Source organism: Homarus americanus, unplaced genomic scaffold (genome assembly GCF_018991925.1).
Source record: "Homarus americanus isolate GMGI-L3 unplaced genomic scaffold, GMGI_Hamer_2.0 scaffold19117, whole genome shotgun sequence".
NCBI lineage: Eukaryota > Metazoa > Arthropoda > Malacostraca > Decapoda > Nephropidae > Homarus > Homarus americanus.
This window is the reverse complement of record NW_024754704.1, coordinates 4,026,964-4,044,295: the sequence shown is the minus strand read 5'-3', so window position 1 is coordinate 4,044,295 and position 17,332 is coordinate 4,026,964. Positions and strand designations below refer to the sequence as shown.

General features: G+C 35.7%; 1 protein-coding gene across 5 annotated transcripts in view; it reads right to left on the bottom strand.

The window, feature by feature from the left end:
• Positions 1-17,332, bottom strand: part of LOC121855976 (acylamino-acid-releasing enzyme-like) — a 55,484-nt gene that overhangs the window by 19,632 nt on the left and 18,520 nt on the right. For all 5 annotated transcript variants that reach the window (XM_042351194.1, XM_042351195.1, XM_042351196.1 and 2 more), the window contains 7 exons: positions 14,514-14,721; positions 13,921-14,063; positions 12,186-12,360; positions 8,765-8,928; positions 5,331-5,475; positions 4,924-5,155; positions 711-801 (listed from right to left, as the gene is read on the bottom strand). In XM_042351194.1, the coding sequence (XP_042207128.1) occupies positions 711-801; positions 4,924-5,155; positions 5,331-5,475; positions 8,765-8,928; positions 12,186-12,360; positions 13,921-14,063; positions 14,514-14,721 (1,158 nt within the window). The remainder of the gene's footprint in view (positions 1-710; positions 802-4,923; positions 5,156-5,330; positions 5,476-8,764; positions 8,929-12,185; positions 12,361-13,920; positions 14,064-14,513; positions 14,722-17,332) is intronic.

Below are 17,332 nucleotides of genomic sequence, written 5' to 3'. Positions count from 1 at the left end.
ATGATAACCGTGGTAACATTCTGATATGTTCTTATTACCACCATGCTATGTGTACTATTCCAGATGATACTAAATGTTACATAATACCTCCTTGAGATAAATGTACAGTATATATCAGGTGCCTCCAAGAGAGCTCAGGTACTCAACTGGCACAGCCATGTTAATATTGTTATTATTATTGACTCTATCTGTGTTCTTCTCGCTAAATACAGTAAACTGTTTCAATATCAATATTGAAGTGACAGTGACCTCGATCTCTATTCGCTAGACACCATAGTCAGTTGGTTTCTTCTTGGCTCCAACATGGCATGGCAGAATCTAATCTATTACACTTAAGGAATATCCCTTGTTCAATTCATAGTTAACAAATCCTTATAGATATCAGATCAATTAAATTAAGAGGCCTTTTTTTCCCTTGAGAAGACCATACATTATTTTGCCAATCTTAAATTAAAGTAACTTTTTCCTAATTGAGTCAGTGATCTTGAATTAAAGATGAAATATCTCTTGCCCATGGGAAAAACCACAAGTACAGTATGGAGTTACAGATAACAGAGAATATAGTATAAGATATCATACAGACACCAAAATATTATGGGAATGGGCTGATACACAAACACCACCTTCAAGCTCACCATGCACAATCCACTCTTAACATTCTTCTTGTGTGCCAAGGAATCATTTGTAATTCTAAGAGAATTTTTACTTACTGGATATTTAGCTGCTAGCTGAGTTACCAGATACCCTCCATGGGATCCACCAAACAGGAAGACTTTTGATTCATCCAAAACATCAGAAAACCTATTGTCATTAAAAAAATAGAATATGAAATTGACAGTGCTTGAGATTTATTGCATGCATAAAACAGAGTTTGGATGATTATGATCAGTATGCATTAAGTACAGAACCTAAGGTAAAATAGTTAAACACAACATAAGGTCATATGGAATACCGAAAAAAAAATTATGTCACTACTGGTTATTATGTAAACTGATTAATTTTCTTCTCAGCCCCACAACTTGAAAGCAAGACTGTTCAGCTTGGAGTAAAATATGTGTGAAAGAAAAGTAGACTGTTTCTTGGTCTATTGTGACAGTTGCCATTAATCAACAGATAAATACTGGTTACACACACACAATTTTACTTCATGAATCCCTATCTTCTGTGTTACCTTTGTATTTGATTATTGTTTTAATTAAGTTTGAATCAACTGTCACACTATTTTATTTAGAAATTAATTCTTGAAAAAATTTTCTTCAAAGAAAAAAGATAGATATCTATGGATCATTTTCTTAGGTCATATCGTAGCTAATAACCTTTTTTAAGTGGACAATATATTGATAAGTTATCAAATGTTGAAGAGGCCAACTAATTGATGCACACTAAAATACTTTTGGTCTACAATTCACTTCAAGACAAATCTTTTTCACTCATGCAAGTCTTTTTCCTATTACAGTACATTATATCTTCTGATAACCAATAACAGTTGTTTTCTACTATTGAAAATGACTTGGTGTACACTGCCTAATCACTTGGGTACATGATTCCCTCTGTGCTGAATAAAATTGTCTGGTGTTAGCCAAACAAAATATTAAGTGGTGTCCCCATAGTGAAGGGGTTAAAAACACTGGTCACTGAAGCACTACAACATTGATCAGTCACAGTTACTAAATGCCAGAAGTACCATCAATAGGACAGGGCCATCATCGGATACTGTATAAGGTGGCCAGAAAAAAACATGTACCCAAGGATGGTGAGAATGGAGTGGCAGTTTCCCCTTGAGTAATCAAGAATGAATAAAACCTTTCCTCCTGGCTAACTATGAACTATGGTGTTGTGTGTCCACTCATAGATGCATGAGCTCAACTTAAAGGAAAACTTTAATAGGCAATAAACTACATTACATTAAATAGCACTACGCAATTACATGAGCAGCATGTGTCGACTTCCAAAAATATACAGTACTACAATAGCCCATTTATCAGACTACAGGTACAGTCTCGTTCAAGATTCTTCGAACACTGCTGGAGACAGCTCGCAACTCAAGGCCGTTTGTTTACTATAGTACATAGTATAATATAATACAAAACAACAAAGCCCAACCATTAATTAAGCAATGGGGAACTAAGTAACCAATCACCGATCAAATTTTACATTCATTCATAATTTTTACTACGTACTATAATAAACAAACGGCCTTGAGTTGCCAACTGTCTCCAGCAGTGTTCGAAGAATCTTGAACAAGACTGTACATCCAGCATTACCAAAGTGTAACAGAAAAAAACATCTCTTCAAGCTCCTGTACAAGAAACTGAATAAAGAATCAAATCAAGTATAAACTAACCCTGTAAATACTGTGACAATACTGTACTGATCTACATATCCGACTGGAATGTCTTCATGCTCATTATCTGTATTATAAAACACCAGGAAATCTTCCACTAGTAAAATCAACTTTAGCATAGTTATTCTTCAGTGAACTAGTTCGCTAAATCGAGTGAAAACAGCAGAAATTTCAATTTAACGGAAAGGGGTGGCTTGAATTAAGTTCGTTAAATCGAGAAAATACTGAACTGTACCTGGAATATAACAATTACTGAGTATCTGCCTTGTCACAGAAAAAAGTTAAATCTAAATGATAAATTTATTAAATTATAAAGTTTTAATATGTGATTGTTTTGGTGTAAACTTTTATTATATGAGCGCTGAAATACACTCTAAAGAAGGTCACCCATTGAAGCCTGTAGAGTCAGTTCCAGTGGTTCCCAACCTTTTTTGGCTGCGACCCTAAATTTCCCAACAATACGGTGTCGTGACCCTCAGGCATATAATATATTATATAGCTTGAATGTTAAGCAAAAATTTGTTTGACTATGATTAATACTATATTTTTTTAGTTATCTGAAGGCCCCCGTGACCCTACTGAGGACACCCCGCGACCCTGATTTGGGTCATGACCTGAGGTTGGGAACCGCTGCTGTAGACCATATATTCTTTTCAGAAACTTAAGAGTAGTAAGCAAAAATCTAACTATCCAACCAGGAGCAAACTCGTAACAATGGTTTTAAATTAGACAAATTTAGATTTAGGCGCGATATAGGTAAACATTGGTTTAGAAATAGTGTAGTGGATGAGTGGAACAAGTTACCAAATATCATCATTAACTGGAATACGCTGGATAGCTTCAAACATAGGTTGGATGGATATATGAACAATAGGGGTTGGGTGTAAATGGGACTGCCCAGTATGGGCCAATAGGCCCGCTGCAGTTTCCTCCTTTCTTATGTTCTTCTGTTCTTAACATGCCAGCTAACCTCAAGGCATTTCCAGAATACAGTACTTCATTGTATACTCATGCCAAACTATTAACTATATCTATCCTCTCATTTCCCCATATCCTCAATATCATGAAGTTAGTCTTTGCTAAATAAACTGAATTTTTGCTTTCACTTTCACTCATTTACTCTTAAAGAGTACAACTGGTACAGTGTTCATCCAAATTCTTGCATATTCTCAGTAATCCCGTATATACTCGTGTGTAGTTCGAGTTTTTAAGACAAAAATTGTAGGCAAAAATTTGGGGGTCGACCTCTACATGGGTAATAGTTTTGTTAGATTGAATCCGTGCATGATGGGAAGGGCGAGGAGTAACTTTTAGCTTCAGACATGAAAAATATTTACCATTTACTGCCAGTAAACAATGGAAACGTAAAATATGCACCAATTAGTAATGAAAAGCTGTGCAGTGCCTTCAGCAGATGAAGCTCACCAACTTACAATAGGTTAAATTACCTTACAACGTGCTTTCAGTAGTCTATGTTGAAGTTCTTAGCACAGGCTAACTTATCATATCATATACGGTATCACAGTACCCATTGATCTACAAAAAATACCAGTAATAAAAACCTTTTCGATATTTCACACTTAATATAATACCCGGTAATCCACCTCAACCTCATATTGTTTACAACGATGCACAACGCACTCCCAGCTGTTGAGTATCAGCTAGACAGTACACATGTTTTTCGAATCGTTTTCAGTAAAAAAAACTGTTACATCACATGTATATTTTACCTTAACTGCGTCTGAATGAATATATTCTCAGAAATAAATAGTAGTTTTGCTGAAACGTGATGTATTTCAATGTATTTATGTTACAATGATATTCTATTCATACTGTGCTTGATATAATACATTCACGGATATGTAATATTTTTGCTGAAATGATGTACGTATTACAGTGGAAAGTGGGATAAAACCATGACGAAAACAACGAAAACAATCAACTTTCGCTTTCTTTCGTTGTTCAAAAGATGTTACCGTAATCGCTTTTCGAACGGTTTTCAGTTAAAAAAACTGTTGTATTACAATAATATTCCCTCCTAATTGACTTGAATAAATACTTGAATGGAAACATACAATATTTTTGCTGAAACTACCCGCATTTCAGTGTAAAGTGTCATAATAATGGTAAACAATTTGCCTTCAGTGCTCGGTGTTTCAGGCACGGCGACCCTCAGTTTATAGGACGTAGTGTCTCTTTAGTGAAGGTTTTGCTGTTCCATTACCCTAAAAAACTTGGGTCGACCTATAAACGGGGCATATCATAAATTAATGATTTCTTGGAAAAAAAAATCAGGGTCGACCATTAAACGAGGTAGAATTATAGACGAGTATATACGGTATGTTGTCTTAGATTTAACCTTTCAATTGCTGCATTAATGTACCTCCATTCTTCATCACCTGTCAACACTCCACCCATGATGATAAATTTGCTCTTTATAATCATTTACATTTATTCTACTGTCTCCAAACCTTTTTGATTCACTGTATAATCCTCTATATCTTGCAGAGTACAATACTATTAATTCTGTAAATTGCTGTACAGTATGGTACTCACTTCTACTAACTGCCAGAACTAACCTGCTTAAACACTGCAAGGTGGCTTTGTGAACGTCAGATACATCAGTCACTCCACAATGGCCTGGTAAAGAACTAACACCATCTTCACCAAAGCCAAGTGATCCTCTGTAATTTGGGAACACAATGGCATAGCCAAGTTTGACGAAAAATGCAGCTGCCATGTTATAAACATTTGAGGAAACAGTATGAGGGCCTCCATGTGGCCAACATATCAGTGGAGTCTTTGCTGTACCTGCAAACAAGGTGTAGATCTACTCAGCTTTATATGATAAACTCGAGATACACAATAATCACACACATATATATATACACACAAACAGTACAATATATTAAAAGTCGTGTATTCCAAAAAGCTCAAGTTGCACTAATGACAAAAACTGCTATATTACCATCATCCAGTACTGTACCTTCTTTATGACTAGTTGGGCCGAAGTAGATGACAGAGATAGGGATATCAGAATATTTAGGGTCAGGATGAGGGGTCTCATTTATAAACAACCAGTGTCCGCGATAGTAATTTGGCACCCCTGCAATCTCACGACGAGGAGTTACCTGTCAACACAATTAAGGTTATGGAAGTTTTGCCTGTATTGTATTACTTCACAATTACTTAGTGTTACAAGTAATCATCTTTTTTTTTACATGTGCTATAATACCATCAACTCCTGAAAAAAAAGCAATAACAAAAATATCAAAAGAAATTTATTATTGGGGGTTGGTGGAACAGTAGTGTGCAGGACTCATCAGTGTGGTCATAGGTTCAAATCCTTTCTTTCCAATGGAAATTAAGACCATACATGAAAGAGGATAAAAGATAATTCTGGTTACAGCTAAAAAATCCCAAATTGGAGTGCTCTTTTCTTAAGTTTTGTGGAAGGTAAATTTGGTATAATGTTACATTTTTATTGTATATCACCTGTATTTTTAAAACTTTTTTGTTTTCTAAGCTCTGATGATGGAAAAAGATTTTTCCGAAACGTTAGTGATTAAAGAAACCCAACTTAGTCAAGATGTTTGTGTTTTCCCTGGTTCTCCTCTTCGTTATGAAACTACGCTTTCCACGTAACAAGTCCATTGCTGAAGGTGGAACCATGGTCACAAAAGCAGGCAAAACTGATCTTAATCAGAAAAGTTTATGGTTATGGCTGGATCAAGCACTAGCTAAACTCTGAGCCCACGTGGTATGGGGACGCTACCCATGGACTGTAATGGACTTGATCCACTGGCCCGCTCAAAGTGTTTTCTACCTGACTGCATTTGGCCGAATTTTCCCGTGTTAGTATGGCTAAATCCGCACTCAAGTGAATATTAGCCGATGTTAAGCATCACCATGTGATATGAAAAAAAACAAACAAATAAAATAAATAAAAAAAAAAAAAAAATCAAACGCATTCACATTGAACAAACTATAGTTAAATGAGGGGGCAGTGTACCCTATAGTTTTGGAATTACGTACAGTAAACCCTCGAAGATCAGGACCCAGGAAATCCGGATTTCGGAAGACCCGGACAAAAAATTTGGGGATTCTGGGCTAAGAAGCCTCCTAAAAATTTCCTTAAGAAACATTCCCAAACCAGAGAAAAGACATTTTAGGCCTGTGGGCGCTGCTTGACCTGTCAGTTGCTTGGACACAGGTGCCCAAGGAGGTGGTAAACATAAACAGATTTCACAATTGTTGTTTGTGGGAATATTATTTCATTCACTCTAGAAATGATACAATGTTTATAATGTTATCATAGATAAATGCATTGTTTATATTTGGTAATTTCCTTTACCTGTATTGTAAATATGTGTGTATGTGTAGGCACACACACACACACACAAAACTCATACAAATAGATGATAATTTGAAAATCCTCTTGCAAATAATCAGAAACAACTTTATTAAAAATGTGACAGTATACCCTCAAATCTGTGCTCTATTAATAAAGTAATAAAGCACAGATTTGAGGGTATACTGTCACATTCTTAATAAATTTGTTTCTGATTATTTGTGAAAGTATTTTCATATTATTATTTGTGTGTGTGTGTGTGTGTGTACACACATAAAACAGGGGGTCCCATGTACTGTACTTTTGGTGTTTCTTATATCATTTATTAATCGCCAGAAAATCCGGACAATCTGCTTTTCCAGACAGGTGGTCCCCCCTTTTAGTCCAGATCTTCGAGGGTTCATTGTACTATACCTGTATACCACAAAATTGGGTAGGGGAAGACTGCAAATAGTCTATGGACATAAAACATAAAAATCAATCCCTAAATAACCCTTACACTTGCGCAAAGCAACTGTAGTCGATTTAGAATTATTGTACAAAGCAGTACAGTCAGTCCTCGACTTATGACGGGGTTAGGGACCGACGACCAGATCGTAAGTCAAAAATGCGAAAATAAGACATAGAAAATCTAAAATGGGTTTCTCCTTTTCTTCTCAGCACCACGAGAACTCTCACTTTTAAGCCTGCCAGCAAATTTAAAGGGAATTACAAACGAAACTTTTATCAGTACACAGCGCAATCACTAACGTCTGGACTCGAAAATACGTAATTTGAAAAATATTTATACGACTGCAGCGGTCGTATGTCCGAGTGGTCGTAAGTTGAGTAGGTCGTAAGTAGAGGAGTACCTGTACTGGGAAATAAGGCAGCTGAGGAATGCTGTTGAACTACCACTGTTTTTAGCTTACCATTTTTATTGGTGGCACAATTACTGCATGGGAGTACAGTAAACCCTCGATAACTCGGCATTTGATAACTCAGAATTTCGTGTGTCCTGGCATGGATATAGTCTCGGAATGTATTATAGTATAACTCGGAAAATGCCGATATATAAAATTATCTGGGAAAAACTCGGCATACCTGGCCACCTGCATTACCTACTATGCATCTGTGTCACCTACTATGCATCTGTATCACCTACTATGCATCTGTCTCCTATTATGATGCTTCATTCTTTGCCTGCAGTGCTGGTAATTGTTACTTTTTTACATTTCGTTTTATATGCACACATATATGGGTCGATAATTTTGTTATTGTTGTATTTTTGTAGGAGGGGGGTAAGTGCCTCGATAAGTCAGAATTTGGGATAACATAGCAAGGCCAGAGCCAAGTTATTGAAGGTTTACTGGATACATATTTTGTAGTAACTAAGGCAACTTTTTACATTGCTGGAATTCTTATACGATAGTGATTAATTTGAATATAAACATGCTATAGTTTGCTCTAGACACAAATTTTAGTATTCATTTAGTACATTATTTTGAATACATGTACAGTACAGCTTTGCCCTTAGGGCAGTGTAGCGTGCCCAGAGAAACATTAGGCGCAAAATTTTAAATATGATGCACTAGATTGACTCGGGCAAAATAGGAGATTCACTTTAAATTAAAACAATCTCCTTAATTGTGGGTGTCACTTTAAATCAATAATCTAAAATAGAATCGCTTTAAATCGACGTTCAACTGTACTGGCTATCAAGAGCCACACCATGATACTGGCTGTCAAGAGCCACAACACCTGGCACTGGCCATCAAGAGCCACACCACCTGGTACTGGCCACAAAGAGTCACACCACCTGGCACTGGCCATCAAGCTAAAAAAAATTAAATACCTCTGGGAGGTATGATGTTCAACTGATAATTATAATACAGTAAAAAAGATGATTAATACTAACATATAGTCTGTACAACACAACTGTTAAGGAAAGAAAAAATAAAAGCTTCATAATGAGGCTGGGTAAGTGAAACAGACCACCCTTAGTACTGATAAAGAATAAGGTGAAATACTTTCTTTGTACAAACCTAAGTCACTGTTAAGATATAAAGATCATCAATATAAAAATTTACCTCTATCAGATCAACTTTACATTCTTGGCCTTCTTCAGGGACATATCCCAGCCTAATAAGGTTGGGCTGAGAGATATAAGAGAAGTCGACCAGGAGCCAACCATCACAAACATCCAGAACCTGAAGACTTCCCAAGTGAGACAGTTCTGTGATGGTGCCACTTACTGAAATGAAGATAGATACTCATATTTTACAAGAACAATAGCAAAATATTACTGCTTAGAAGCCTGCATTATTTATATAATTTCCAAGGTGTTTCAACTACAGGCAATAATGCTTCCTTTCCTCCAAATTTCCTCAAATTTCTACCATTCATTTTCTCTAACTGCCACAATAAATGTTTCCCTTCAACAATTGGTTCCCAAGATGATAATAATGTAAAAGCAGGAAAGAAGACATAAGCCTAAACATAGACTACAGTACTGTAAAACATATAAGAGATGCACTGTACACTCTGGAACAAGCACTAGTATTGCTCCAACCCAATTCCAGTGTAAAACAATCAGTACTACAGTACAGTGAAAACAGGATTCCAATCAGTTAAGGATGAAGGAATTCGAATGTTAATCATAAAGGTTTCTTTACATTGTAAACCTCATAACCCTAGTAAAAAAAAAGAATGAAAAATAAATTCCTAAAAACAGCAACATAGCAATGAGATACAGTACAGTACTTCATAAATCCTGACATCAATTTCTTAATATATAATACAGGGAATCCCAATACAGACTCCCCTATTGTCTGCATAAACACCAGGTCCAGGGTCTGTCATTTTCAAATAGCCTCAGATTCTATAAATTCCCCCAAGCTTAAACCTGATTTGGATTGGTCTCAGCAAAGAAGACAACCATCAAATTAACACAGTAACCTAACAATAGAGATTTTTTATCATACAGGTATGGAAGTCTTGAAGCATCAATTAGGATGAATCTGGACCCGATATACACCGTATAAATTAGTATATATATATATATATATATATATATATATATATATATATATATATATATATATATATATATATATATATATATATATATATATATATATATATATATATATATATATATATATATATATATATATATATATATATATATATATATATATATATATATATATATATATATATATATATATATATATATATATATATATATATATATATATATATATATATATATATATAATATATATATATATATATATATATATATATATATATATATAATATATATTATATATATATATATATAAAAGTTGTGTAGTGTAGCATAGCATTACATAAAAGACAATGTCAAAAGTCAAACAATTACAAATTACTAATGAAACAAGACAACTATTTGCTATAGCTAATAAGAGCAAATTTAGGGAGTAAAATGAGACTTCTGGATGTTATCTTCTTCTCTCATTGACACAACCTATCTTGAGATAGTGCATCGTTTATACCTCTTCCCCAAGAGATCCTCCATGCTCCAAATGACAAAAAGGATGAAGAAAAAAGAAAAAAAAAAAGTACACAACACCCCATGAAAGATGCTATCACATACAAGCCAAACAATTTTCACTTCTAGAGTGATGTTTATCATATTATGCCACACAATCATGCTGTAAATTCACTTTTTGGCAGGTGGTGAATCATCCACAACTCATGAAACAGAGAAAGCAATGTATCAATACCTGTTTACAGGAAAAATTAACACTAGCCAATATGCTTTAAAATACAGGTTGGACCTTGCTAATCCGGGAAGATTGGGACCAGACCGGTTCTGGATTAGCAAAGATTCCAAACTATCGAAGCCAAGGTTAAAAAAATGCGAAATAATGCATAAAATGTACTATTATTGGTACCAATACAACTTACATCAGCATAAATCTAGCCCAGGCTTACTGAATCTCTTTATGACAAAGTATTGGTGCTATGGCACAAGTTTACTGTACTGTGACACAGAAATAAGTAGATTAGCAGAAAAGGCAAAGAGAAAGTTGTACAGTATATTGTAGACCTACTGATACCTTGGACACTAACGACAGCCAGATTCAAACACCGTCCCGAACCAATGAAGCTGCCAGACTATCGGGTCCCGGATTAGCTGGGTACAACTTGTACCTAAGTGACGCATCATTCCTTCAATGCCAACACCAGGTATCCTTCCCGTCATTAGGAAAGATGCAAAATGAAAGGCAAGTACTGAATATGATTACCCTCGACACTGCATCTAATATTGCCTAAACCAATGTAAAACCCCTTAAGTCAAGCCAAGTACTTGGTATATCTTGCATTAGGCATAGTTAAAAGACAAATGTTTTGCCTATGGGGGTTACAGGCTAGTGGCTAGGTTAGTACAACTTACTACTTTGTAACTGAACCTGAACAACTGTGTGATGACAATGACTCATTAGCTTTCAGTCTTTGGACAACTGCAGCTTCATGAACTTCCTATTTAAGAACTAAGGGTGCTGTAGAGGAAATGGCAGATACCTGGATTAGTCTTAGTCACTGTAGGTTAGGGCTTCCCGGAGTTATTAACCACAAACCTTTGCTGGCCACATTCATGATTCTATGAGGGTCATTCAATAAGCAACAAGACTTTTTATGTAGATGGCAAAGGAGAGGAGCAAGTGCAGTGATCATGTTATGACATGTTTAGACATGCATAAGCTAAATACTGTTTGTTTATTCACTTCCTTCGATTAGTCTCTGGTAAGTGTTGCATTAACAATGCGCACTCCACTTGAATTTTGCACTTGGAAGAACAACAATCTGCTATTCATTTTTTTAAAGTCAAATTAATTAAAGAATGTCACTCCAATACGAGAGTAATTGCATAAGTCGAGCAAACATTTACAAGTGGGTTGAACAATTAAAAAATGGTCGAACAAGCATTGAGGACAGAGATCGTGGCAGACGACCTGTCAAAGTTTCAACACCAGAATAATGAGAAGAAAATTTTGTCATACCCTGCATACAGTCCAGAACTCACACCATCAGACTACCACACAATTGGTAAGCTCAAAACAGCTTTACATGGAAAGCATTTTTCATATAATGTGAAGAAAGAAATCTGTAGTTGGCTATGGAGTCAGCTGTAGAGGGAGATTATGTCGAAAAATGGGTTTGTGATCGTCAATAATAAATCATTACTTCTGCAGTTATATTGATTAATCTTGTTACTTACTGAAGGAGCCCTATGAATACCTGGTAGGTGTCAGTTATGGAGCTTGGCTTATTCAGCAGACTGAATACATGTTGAAAATTATGATAATGTACCACTATATTTTCAACCGACTTAAATAATACTTACAACTTTATATACCCGGTAATTCTTAATATCAATGATATCAAAAGCAGTCCTTAATTCTACTCCATTCCATTATAGACATTAATCATCACTGTCTAAAGGATGTTGTTGATACTTACCAACGTTGAAAACATATGACACTACATTGTCAAACTTGAAAGAGGAGAACACGATACGTCGACTGTCATTCAACCAGCATCTTTGAGGAAGTCCAGAATAGCCATAGATTCCCTTGAACACATCACCATCTTCAATCTCTTTTTCTCGATAAACTACATCAACAACCACACGTTCCTGTAAGTGATGGATACAATCGTTATTCTGACAAAATCATTTGATAAGTTGATCTATCCGTGTCTATGGTTGCAGAATAGAGAAAACCCTCTAGGTTGCCCTATCTACTGGTAAGTATACTAGATCTCCTGAGTTTGCTCCATATTTGTTACACCTTACCCTATGTATGCTAGCTATTTCCTTTTCTCTGGTGTTTGCTGTCCTCCTCTCAGTTCATTCCCATTCACCTCACTCCTTTATGCTCGCCTTACAACCTGTCATCTATCATTCTTTATACATGTCCAAACTACCTCATGGTATACCTGGTAAACCCACACACTATAAGTCAATATTTTATCATTCTATAGCCTTAGCTTTCTCAGACATACAGCACTAACATATTTCATACACTTATTCCTCCCATCTGTTAAACCCACATTAAGTACTGCACTAATACCGTAACCAATTTGAAAAGTCTGAATTAAAAATTGTTCCATTCCTCTTGGTTATGATCAACACAGTACTCACACCATCTTCAATGCTTCATCATCACCATTATCAGTGGTTTATGGCCATTTTCCATGAGTTAGTCATGGTTACCTGATGGCAGCTCTCCCAGTTGTGTGTTCTCTTGCCACCTCTCTCATAAGGTTCTTAACTATGAAGTTATTTCTTACAACATTTCCACTTATCAGTCTTGGCCTACCCCCAGCTGTCCTCCCCTCCTCATTCAAACTGATGCATTTCTTGACCCAGTGGTGTGACAGAAAAGGTATCTATTAATGAACAAAGGAAATATTAATCCTGAATTATTGAAAACAGTATAATTATTATGTACTAAGACAGCACAATGATATGGAAGAGCTGAACATGACAGGAACTGAGACCAAGGGGTAATTAGATGCGATAGACAAGATAAAAAATTTTTTTTTTTTTTACGGGAATTAGCCCACCCAGGCACAGGTCACTGACCCACATCGGGGCCTGGGGGGCAAAAATGATATACCGGTAATAATAAATAATAATAAATAATAATAATAATTATAATAATAATAATAATAATAATAATAATAATAATAATAATAATAATAATAATAATAATAATAATAATAATAATGCATGTAATAATAATAATAATAAATAATAATAATAATAAATAATAATAATAATAAATAATAATAATAATAATAATAATAATAATAATAATAATAATAATAATAATAACAATAATAATAATAAAAAAGAACCATAAAGAAATACAAAATGAAAAAAAAAATCAAAAGTGAGGAACAATATATGTACAGTATGTTGTGTTGTCAATAGTAAGAGAAACAATTGAGACCCTGCAATTGTGTGTAAATGAGGCAGAAAGTCAGATCAGCAACCTGGGACTTGGTCACAATTTTCGTGATGCCATGTGGCAGCAAGGTCTACCATAAACTTCAATGTTTTGGGAAAGAACAGTAATAAGGTGACAGCACTTAGCATGCTTGCATAATTTCATTAATACTATGTACAATAATGTCAAGTGGCTCCAGCTCAAGCAATAATTTATATGCACAAAATTTAATCTAAGCATACCTGTTTGTCTGGCCATGTGAGGAGGCACAGCTGGCTACACTTAGCATGGGGTCCTCCAACCTTTGTACGTAGAAACACGATACTTAACCCATCCGGGCTAACACGAGGACTTCGAATGTTGCTATGACCTTCACTTATCACACCTGGTAGATTAGTGAAAAGTTCATTTTCAGGCCTATTATGCTAGCTAATTAAATATCCATGTCAACACAGTAATAACAATAACTGGATGAAGTCTATGAAACTTCATAGCCAAGAACAAAAGTCCTGTCATCACTCAGGCCGCTCCACGAACCCCGAGATTCAGACTTGTGAGTCCATGGACAGAATAATGTCCACGAGTCTGAATCTCGGGGTTCATGGAGCAGCAAGAGAAGCAACAGAACTCTTTGTTAGTGATTACATATTACTTGTTCCAGTTTAAAAAAAAATTAAGTTATAAATTGTTTATCATAAACTCTGACTTTCCAAAACTTGCACATATCAAATAAGTAGCCTCAGTAACTGTTTATATTAATTACTACAAGTAATGCATCTGTTTGATCATGATGTTTTTCTTAAATAAATATTACTTTAAACTCAAGAGTACATACTATAGTTGCCCTCCAGATCCATGTGGAAGAGTTTGGATTCTCTGTTATGATTGTATATAAGCCCAAGGCGGTATGGTTTACCGACAAAAGCCACCCCAAAAATTCCAGCACTGTCTGGGGCCCACACCATCTGACCTGGACACAGCTGATCTCGTAATTCATGGCATTTTATGTCTCCAGAATTAACATTAAGAAGGCAAACAACACTCTGAAATAAAACAATGGATATCAGAGACAGAGAAGAGAAAGATAATGAAAAAGAAGGGAGAGAAGGTTATTGGAGACAATAGAAAATAAATCATACACAGTGGTCCCTCGGTTAACGAACACAATTCGTTCCAGAAGGTCGTTCATTAACCGAAACCATTGTTTCAATGGGATATTGGGTAATTAGTTCCAGCTCAGAGAAAAGTATATACGTACAAAGTAAAGCCAAAAATGCATAAAGTCAGAAACACTCCTAAAATTCCCCTAAATCGCCCTTAAATCACAATATATATCGTATATATACACTAGAACTCTTAAATCACTACTGTAATGTGATAGAGGTGATAAATTTTATCTCGTGCAAATTATATGACGTTTATATTCAAATTATTCGCTGTCTTGCAAGGATTTCAGCAATGCCAATTATATTCTCCTAACTTTAGTCTGAGATATTATATAAGATAAAAACTTTAAACCCTAATGAAACCACCAAACTTTAGTCTGGGAAGGCAGGGGTAGGGAGGGAGCCAGCGAGCGTGGGAAGAGGGGGGGAGCGGGAGGTGAGGTGACAGATAGTGTCTGGTGAAGTATAATTTGCTTATTTACTTGAGATTTTTGTTTTTAGCTCATAAAATCATAGAAATTACCCGGCCAGAATATAATTCACATTGCTGGAATTCTTATAAGTTATAAGATAGTGATTAATTTGAATATAAACAAACTATAATTTGCATTAGACATACAAATTTTAGATCTAATTTAAGAATTTTATTAGAGAGAGCAAAAATTTATCTTTTGTGCAAAATATATGATGTTTATATTCAAATTATTCGCTGTCTTGCAAGGAATCCAGCAATGCCAATTATATTCTCCTAACTTTAGTCTGAGATATTATTTAATATCAAACCTGTAAGCCTGGTGCTTTTCCCCAAACGTTTCTCAGGAAGGTGGGGGGGGGAGGGAGGGAGGGGTGACAGTGACATGTTTGACAGTTGGCACCTGTGGTGTGAAGTATTTAATTGTTAATTTATGTCCTTTAGATTGAGTTTTTGTTTTTTGCTTATAAAATTTAATAGAAGTGACCGGGGTGAATTTAATTTGCATTGCTGGAATTCTTATAAGATAGTAATTCATTTGAATGTAAACATAGAAGAGATCACTGAATTGGCTGAGTACCTCCTCAGCTTATCAGCTGATGTTCAAAACAAAATGTGATTTTCGTAAGGATTTCGTTAATCAATTTTTTTTCGTTAACCGAATTGAAGATTCTTAGGGAAGGTAATTCGTTAACCAAAATATCGTTAACCGAGGCGTTTGTTAACCGAGGGACCACTGTACAGTGATATCCCCATTAACTGGAACAATTGGTGCAGAGCTCTTCAGAGGGTGAGATATTTCCGGATATCGTGATAACTCTCTCTAACCCGAGAAAAATCCCACATCCCTGGAATTTTTCAAGGCATTGGGAAAACATTCTGATAGCCTAAACTATGCATCACACATCGACAGACACTATCCCACATTCCTGTTGTTTCTGGGTGCTGGGGAAAGATTTCTGGAAGTCTAAGAGAGTCTAAACTCATCTCATTTCGACTCTAAGCTACGCATCTCATCACCTCATCTCCCACGGACAAACAAATTTGTGTGTGTGTGTGACTGCACGGTAGTGAGATAAATAACAGCTGTTGAGAAGTGCTTGGCAACACTCATTTCCACTCCATCTTTCTAATTACCCACACCTTTCTGCTTTCTCACTACATATTTTAAAATGTTATGTTACGTAATGTTGAAGGGATGCAACTTTGCTCCTTTACACTTATACTTATCACAACCTCCCTAAAAATAATTTAGGTTCCGTGTTTATTCAAGACAACTTCAGGTCATGAGACCCACTAATCCCCCACCCAAGAAAAGGTGACCAGAAATTCCATCAGGTTAGTAATTTGAGACCACTAATCCCACACCCTACCTCCACCTGATATTGTGACATGTCAGTTCAGTTACATGAAACCCACTAATCCCTCCACAGTTCCCTGGAAGTGGAAAATACCAGATGTGGTGTAACTCAGCTTCATTCGCACTCATATCATATAGATTTGTAATTTTTAAATATATTTATTTAATCAAACTTTTAGAAAAACTATTCTAGATTATTATAGTAAAGAAATGGAGTCTCTAACCTAATTAGATCTGCCTTTACAGACTCCAGTAATTTAGACTCAAGGAAAACAGCCCCAGCACCCAGAAATGTTCTGGGAAAGTGGGCTAGCGTCCATCTTTGCAAGATGTTTAGTTTAGACACTTGGAACTTTTCCCAGTATCCGGAAAAAGGATTTTTTTCCGGGTTTCAGAAAGTCGTCTGGTTAGCCGTAAATCTCTCATCCCCAGAAGTGCTCTGCACCAACTGTTCCGGCTAACGGGGATATCACAGAATATTCAACTTTAACCCATCAATAGTCACCATGGATAGTACAGGTTCACAATCCCTTATCCGAAAACCTTGGGGCCAGATGCATTTCGGATTTCAGCATGGTTAGTTTTTTTTTTATATATATATATACAGGGATCAGCCCACCCAGGTGCAGGTCACTGACCCACATTGGGGCCTGGGG